General features: G+C 38.6%; 1 protein-coding gene across 2 annotated transcripts; it reads left to right on the top strand.

The window, feature by feature from the left end:
* Positions 1-893: 893 nt before the first annotated feature.
* On the top strand, positions 894-6,241 carry LOC122090504 (probable pre-mRNA-splicing factor ATP-dependent RNA helicase DEAH2). 2 transcript variants are annotated; one of them, XM_042660125.1, is made up of 7 exons: positions 898-1,439; positions 2,248-2,450; positions 2,617-3,701; positions 4,192-4,317; positions 4,407-4,645; positions 4,749-4,867; positions 5,738-6,241. In XM_042660125.1, exons 1-7 carry the CDS (start codon positions 1,167-1,169, stop codon positions 5,844-5,846), a joined length of 2,154 nt encoding a protein of 717 aa, XP_042516059.1. In that variant the 5' UTR covers positions 898-1,166; the 3' UTR covers positions 5,847-6,241. The 2 variants fall into 2 exon arrangements, 1 of the variants encoding a protein (XP_042516059.1); XR_006143661.1 differs by lacking the exons at positions 4,749-4,867; positions 5,738-6,241 and having other exon boundaries at positions 894-1,439; positions 4,100-4,317; positions 4,407-4,428.
* The last annotated feature ends 1,304 nt before the right edge of the window (positions 6,242-7,545 follow it).

Genomic DNA, 7,545 nt, shown 5'->3' with positions numbered 1-7,545 from the left:
AAAACCATTAAAGACTACCCTATTAACCTACTTAGGAATATTGCCCATAAGGCTTTATCTAGGAAATCTATTATCCAAGACATCAACCACGTATGTAAAGACTTTTCAGTTATTTAATTTTGTTTGTTTTCTCGAATCCAAAAAAAAATAAAATTCCCTACATAACATAGATTAAAGCATGGCGAGTTATCCAGAGGTTTAAAAATACTGATTTTTTTTTTTCCACACCATTTGGAAACTATTTTTCGCTATTATCCACATTGCCATTAATGTGGCATGTAGATTCCTTCCCACATTAGTGCTGTGATGAACACTCCCACATACAAGTAATAATGGAAATTCAATCCAAAGTCTACCATCATAAGCATGAATGTCATCACTGAAACGGGATCAAAAAATCATTATTTTTCAAAAAAAATAAATAAAAATTTAAGGTTCGAGTTTATTTACCAAAATCATATCGTTCAACTTTCAATTTAAATAGAGTTTGCCAAATAACAAAATAAAATAGGAAAAAATTAAGAGATATCTGATAGGGGTTGGAGTACCAATTTCTATGGAAAAACATATGTAAAATGCATGCTAATATCGATGTTAATACATTTGAGGTATTTGATTGAATTAGACTTGAAAATTTGACATTGATTAAGTCAACAAATAAAAATAGTCGGCTTCCATGGATTCCATTTTGGATTCAATTAGAATCTAACTGGAATCTACCTGAACCGTGAAAATTAAGTTCGGACCGGCAGTACCTTAGCAGTGAGTCAGAATCGAATCCATCCAATTTCAAACTCGACTGAAACAGTGAAACTTCCTATTGCCATTGAGTATTGCCCATGTTGACTGGCAATTATATACATATATATATATATATATATATATAAACGCCAAATACCGTTTTTGGCGTTCTTCTCATAGTTTGCGATAGTTGAAGCGATACTTGAAAGCTTGCGGGCGGAGAAGGGGGGAAGAGTAGGAAAACGCTAGGGTTTTGGCTTTGCACCGTCGTGGGCGCAAGCTAGAATCCATCCTGAATCCTCATCTGCTTGTTTTCGATTCTCCCTCCTTGTTCACGGGCTCGTTTTAGGGTTTACATCTGAGTTTTATTTTCTCCTTATCAAATTCTTGGTTCTTTTAGCTTGAATTTGGATTCGTTCGAGGAAATGTCAACAGAGAGGAGAAAGAAGGTTAGCTTATTTGATGTGGTGGACGAAACTTCTCTCTCTCCGAATAAAGCTATAGCTAATGGCGGCCTAATGTACAACTCAGCCATTAATAGATGGAACGGCCGGCCTTACTCTCAGAGATACTATGAAATATTGGAGAAGAGGAAGACACTTCCTGTATGGTTGCAAAAGGAAGAGTTTTTACAGGCTTTGAATGTTAGCCAGACCTTGATATTGGTAGGAGAAACTGGTAGCGGGAAAACAACTCAGGTTAGTGTGGATTTTTAAAATGTGGCCTCCTGTTTTCCTTTTTAGATTTTACATTGTTGGTTCTTTGACTATTGATGGGTCATTGTGTGTTTGATTTATTATGCCATCAAAACATTGAACAACAAACTAGCATTAAAAAAAAAAAAAAAAATATATATATAATATATATTTATGATGGATTACGAACATAAACATGAAGAGATTAAATGAAAAGAAAAAAAATTCTGTAACTGAATAGAAAATTTTATAGACCACCTTTCTTGTTGTTGAATTATTTTTCATTCAGAACATGCTTGTTGTCTCATAGTGAATGTATATTTTCCATCCATGAGACCTTCCAATTGAGAAGATCCATCTACTTGAGATGAAGAGAAAGGTCTATCTATTTTATTTAGTTAAATCAATGATTCGTTCTTGGAACAGATAGCAACATCCGTACCATCGGACATGCTTATTTTTTTATTTTCCATGGATTTACATGTTCATTAATGAAATTTTTGGATGTAGTGAGTAATAGGCTCTGGTTGTTTGCCATTCAAGAATCCTTGTTTAGACGGTTCATACCATCCATATATAATGTTTTGGTTGTATAATTACATCCCCCCTTAACTATTGATCTTGGCTGTATATGCTTGGTTACAGAGCCCAACATGATTATACCTCATCTATGTGTTATAGAACCTAACTTTGAAAAGCGCATTCTTTATGATCAACCTTAGACTAATTGGTATGCATAAGTGGAAATCAGCATGAAGTCAATGGTCTATTTGATGATATATTTGACAATGTGTGTGTTGCTGCTCTACAGATTCCTCAGTTTGTTTTGGATGCTGTTGACTTAGAAACCTCTGACAAACGTAAAAAGACGATGGTAGCCTGCACACAGCCTCGTAGGGTTGCTGCAATGTCAGTGTCCCGTAGAGTTGCTGAAGAGATGGATGTAACAATTGGAGAAGAAGTTGGTTACAGCATCCGGTTTGAAGACTGCAGTAGCTCAAAAACAGTTCTAAAGTAAGTTTCTCTGTTGCATCAATTGATTTTGAATGTAGGCTGTTCAATTTCGCTTCGTATTGTTTTATTGTTTGTGATTTTGCCTTGTTTTGGTGTTGCATGTTACTATTGTTTTCTCGCTAACATTTGTCTTGGATTTATTGTTACTTGCCTTACTGGCTTGTAGGTATTTGACAGATGGTATGCTTCTAAGAGAAGCTATGACAGATCCCCTTCTTGAACGTTATAGAATTATTATACTGGATGAGGCTCATGAAAGAACTTTAGCAACAGATGTTCTATTTGGGCTTCTGAAAGAAGTATTGAGAAATAGGCCTGATCTGAAACTCGTAGTGATGAGTGCAACCCTTGAGGCCGAGAAATTTCAAAATTACTTTAATGGTGCACCTCTTATGAAAGTTCCAGGAAGGCTTCATCCAGTGGAGATTTTCTACACACAAGAACCTGAGAAGGATTACCTTGAAGCCGCAATTAGAACAATTGTGCAGATACACATGTGTGAGCCTCCTGGTGACATCCTTGTTTTTCTTACTGGAGAGGAAGAGATTGAAGATGCCTGCCGGAAAATAACAAAAGAAATTGCAAATATGGGTGACCAAGTGGGCCCAGTGAAAGCAGTGCCTCTGTATTCGACACTTCCTCCAGCTATGCAGCAGAAGATTTTTGACCCTGCTCCACCACCACTGAAGGAGGGTGGCATTCCTGGGAGGAAGATTGTAGTGTCAACCAACATTGCAGAAACTTCTTTGACTATTGATGGTATTGTTTACGTCATAGACCCTGGGTTCGCCAAGCAAAAGGTTTATAACCCACGGGTGCGAGTGGAATCTTTGCTGGTCTCCCCAATATCAAAAGCAAGTGCGCATCAGAGATCAGGGCGTGCCGGAAGAACTCAACCTGGAAAATGCTTCAGACTCTACACTGAGAAAAGTTTCAACGGAGATCTCCTGCCACAGACTCACCCTGAGATACTGCGGTCTAATCTGGCAAACACAGTTCTGAGCTTGAAGAAGCTTGGAATTGATGATCTTGTGCATTTTGATTTTATGGACCCTCCTGCTCCGGAGACATTAATGCGGGCTCTGGAGGTCTTGAACTACTTGGGTGCACTGGATGATGATGGGAATTTAACCAGTTTGGGGGAAATCATGAGTGAATTTCCTTTGGATCCTCAAATGTCAAAGATGCTTGTTGTTAGTCCTGAATTTAACTGTTCAAATGAAATCCTTTCTATCTCAGCCATGCTATCAGGTACGGTACCAAATTCTGCGTACGATTGCTTAATCTATTTCTTCCATTATTTGCTTTGTCGATATTTGTGCTGTTTTATGGACCCATATGGGCTTAGCACATGCATTAAGTGTCACATTGATGGAGGCATGTTTATGCTGTAAAGTGTTCTGACACATGCAAATGCATGTATTTTGTGTATAATACGCAAGCCCCATACATTTCTACATGTATTGGTAGATGAGATTCATCATGGACTTTGCAAGAGTGCAGGTTCATGGACCATGGATTAGGGTTGTTTACTATGTCCAATTAGGTTTGTCATCAGCAACTGCCTTGTTCAGGTTCCATGCCACTGGTTGGCATGCACCATAGAAATTCCTAAGTAACTGCTGATGTAGATAGTTGCATTTTCTCAGTATTCTCTCATGAAGCAAATGGTGTCGTCTCGCCTCTATGCATCTGCTGACCTACAGTGGACCTCCTCTGTGATAACAATTTCTTTCTTTAGTACCCAATTGCTTTGTCCGGCCTAGGGAGGCTCAAAAAGCTGCAGACGAAGCGAAAGCTCAGTTTGGCCACATTGATGGAGATCATCTGACACTTTTGAATGTGTATCATGCATTCAAGCAAAACAGTGAGTACCAAATTTTCTATTCATTTAGATTAATCGCAAGGCTTAATGGATATTCTGCATCTAATCTGCATTTGTATGGAATGTTGCAGATGAAGATCCTCAATGGTGCTATGAAAATTTTATCAATCATAGGGCCCTGAAGTCTGCTGATAATGTCAGGCAACAGTTGGTTCGCATTATGGCGAGGTTCAACCTCAAGTTATGCAGCACAGATTTCAGCAGCCGTGGCTACTATATTAACATAAGGAAAGCTATGCTGGCCGGGTATTTTATGCAGGTTGCTCACCTTGAACGTGCTGGTCACTATTTGACTGTGAAAGACAATCAGGTACATGTTTCTTTTTATTGATAACTTCTAATTTTCAGTTGATGGGTTTTCTTTTATATCAAAAGACATCTCTGATGGCATTTTCCCTCAATTATTGATACAGGAAGTTCACCTTCATCCTTCTCACTGCCTGGATCACAAGCCAGAGTGGGTTATCTACAACGAGTATGTGTTAACAAGTCGAGAATTTATCCGTACAGTTACTGACGTTCGTGGGGAATGGTATGTTTCTACATAAAACTGAAGGACCTTAAGCTTATTTTGTATGTTGTGTATCGTTTTAACTTTTATGCATCACAACAGCCCGTTGTCCTCTAGTTAATGGAGAATCTGTGATACGAACGTCTCCGTGAACAGCTGGATAACTAGTCACAAGCTAACTTCAAGGGTAGCTACCTCCTAGAAGAACAGAGAGGAGAGAGGATTTTCATATATTCATTACCCGTTGCATCATATCTCTTACTGTATATAATATCCTAACAATTGTCTACCTTCTGACAGAAAAATAGAATATCCCTTAGGATGCTCTTCATGAGGTTTGTGTGTTTCTCCTTGCTGAGTGTGGTGCTGTCGTGGCAGAACTGTTACTCAGCTCCTCCATGTCATGCTGAGTCGTAACAACCCGTCTTCCCATTTTTGTAATGTTTGCGTGGGATTATTGCTGGATGGAGGTTGGGGCCTTCTCTTTCAACAGAGTCACTGGGTATCTCTAGGTTAAGTGTGACAGATTCTCACAGTGAAGCCTAAGATTAGCTTCACAAAAACTATATTCTCATGGTCAATATTGCTGAGAGACCTTATTAAAGTAAATCTGGGAGTGACAATATTTCACTTTTTATGGTGGTATTTATTTACTGCTGATTACAAGGAAGAAGGCTATAGAGAGTATATCTCTTCAACTATAAAACCTTGATTAACAAGGAATAGGATGATAGAAAGATGATGATGATACATTGGGTTTCTCCATGGTTAAGGGGAGACAAAGTGGGTCATTGTAATTTTTCAAGTACTATTGTGTTGCACCAAGGAATATATGTAGGATTGTTTTTTCATTTTCAGGATAGTCTGCTAATTCTGTTCCTCTTTGAACAGGCTGGTTGACATAGCTCCTCACTACTATGACCTTGCCAATTTCCCCCAATGTGAGGCAAAGCGTGTTCTTGAGAGGCTTTACAAGAAGCGTGCGAGGGAAAATCGCTGAAATTACTTTCTGGATGCTGGGAGGCTATATCTTGGACATGGAAGTTGGCAGCTATTGTGTCCATTTGCACCTCTATTTTAAGAACCAAGGTAATTGAGAAAAGCCCAGCAGCGGAAAATGGAGAAATGTGTGATTGATGGGTTTCTCCCTATAGAAGCTCGTGGATCCTCGGAGTCGCAGGTCACAGATTATATAATTTAAGCAATTATTTTCTTGTAATACAACCTTCTACTCAATATAAAACTTAATGTGTTCAATTGATGCCCGTGAATCCATTGTTGTAAGTCATGGTCCATTCTACATGTTAACAACTCTGGAAAAATGCTTTTTTGTGTGCAGACATGAACTTCAATGTGGAAGAAATGAAAATTGAGGAATATCTTCATACTTTTTAACTTTTTAAGTATTCATCCCTGCAAGTATCATTTTTATGACTTAAATCAGCAAACTAGAGATCAAATGGCTTTCACAAAGAACACGTGCTTCAATATTATGAAATGCTAATGGAAAAATTAAGTCTTTATCAACCTGAGGTTGATGTGTTCCAAACTTGTAGAAACGCAACCCTAAAACGATGCAGGAGACAATGAAAAAACAAGAACAAACAATGCACACAGGTTTACGAGGTTTAGAGATCTTGCTTCATTATCAATGGTGAACAGGGTTACAATGTTCGTCATCACACCTCTCAGTATTTTTTGTATTATAGAGAAATAAACCCTCAGATATAAATATATAGCGAAAAACTCTAATCTGGAAAGTATAAAACTACCCTTAAGCCCTTACACCCTTGTTATGTAGGGGGCTTCTGCCCTCTTGCAACCCCCACGACCTGCTAACCGACTAATGGAACAATCATCCTACACCAAAACCAAGGATGACATTTATGAATCCAAAAGGGAGGGTGAGTTATTCCATTGCTTTAGCTCGCAGCGAGGGTTGCAAACCGGGTTGTAGTCAATAATTTTCCCCTAGTAGAGTGATTAGAGTGGGAGTGTTCTTGTGGTGGCACGTGCAATTAGCAACCCTTATTTGGCATCTGATCTTTGATGTCAACCGTCAGATTGGAATCTTAGAGAAAACGACAAATCAGGTGTATTGTGCCTCTGCTCTATCCCCATTGTTAGTGGTTCGCTGTCAGTTGCCACCGATTTTCTAAGGACCCGGCAGGACAGAGATTCTGACATGTTAACATACTGTTTCCTTGTCCATATGCTCTTTCTCACTCTCTGGTTGGGTGGTCGCTGGTTCCTCTTTAAATTTCCCAATTTTTTTATTATTTGGTGGTAGGAGAGAAGATGGTGACCTGTAACGAACTAAAGATGCATCATACATCCATATGAGATCTTTCCCCTATCTTATCATCTTCCTTCATCAAGATTTTTTTATTGGTAGACCGGGTAAACCCTGGTCCATGTAAGACCCTATTCCCACATGAACCGGTGAGATAGGCCCACGAAAACTGTGAAATTATGAAATCATTTCGGGTGGTTTGGCCCTAAGGAATGGATAAGACTTGAAATTTAGACTTATATTTCTTTAGGTATGATCTCTTGCCAACTGAGCTATCTCTTAGGGTTTTTTCTAGGAATTCTGAAGAATCTGAATCAATTGTGTATGTCATAGACCTTCATTGACGCCCATATTGAATTATGTAGTGTGCTATAAGGGTGTCAAAATCAACTCGATTGGTTGGATT

This window comes from Macadamia integrifolia, chromosome 10 (assembly GCF_013358625.1).
Source record: "Macadamia integrifolia cultivar HAES 741 chromosome 10, SCU_Mint_v3, whole genome shotgun sequence".
NCBI lineage: Eukaryota > Viridiplantae > Streptophyta > Magnoliopsida > Proteales > Proteaceae > Macadamia > Macadamia integrifolia.
This window is presented reverse-complemented; position numbering and strand designations above follow the sequence as displayed.

Excerpts from the sequence above, each read along its gene's own strand:
- LOC122090504 (XM_042660125.1), top strand. The coding sequence starts at position 1,167 with ATGTCAACAGAGAGGAGAAAGAAGGTTAGCTTATTTGATGTGGTGGAC. Across the intron at positions 1,440-2,247 it reads GTAGCGGGAAAACAACTCAG|ATTCCTCAGTTTGTTTTGGA; the intron begins GTTAGTGTGGAT and ends GCTGCTCTACAG. Across the intron at positions 4,646-4,748 it reads TGACTGTGAAAGACAATCAG|GAAGTTCACCTTCATCCTTC; the intron begins GTACATGTTTCT and ends TTATTGATACAG.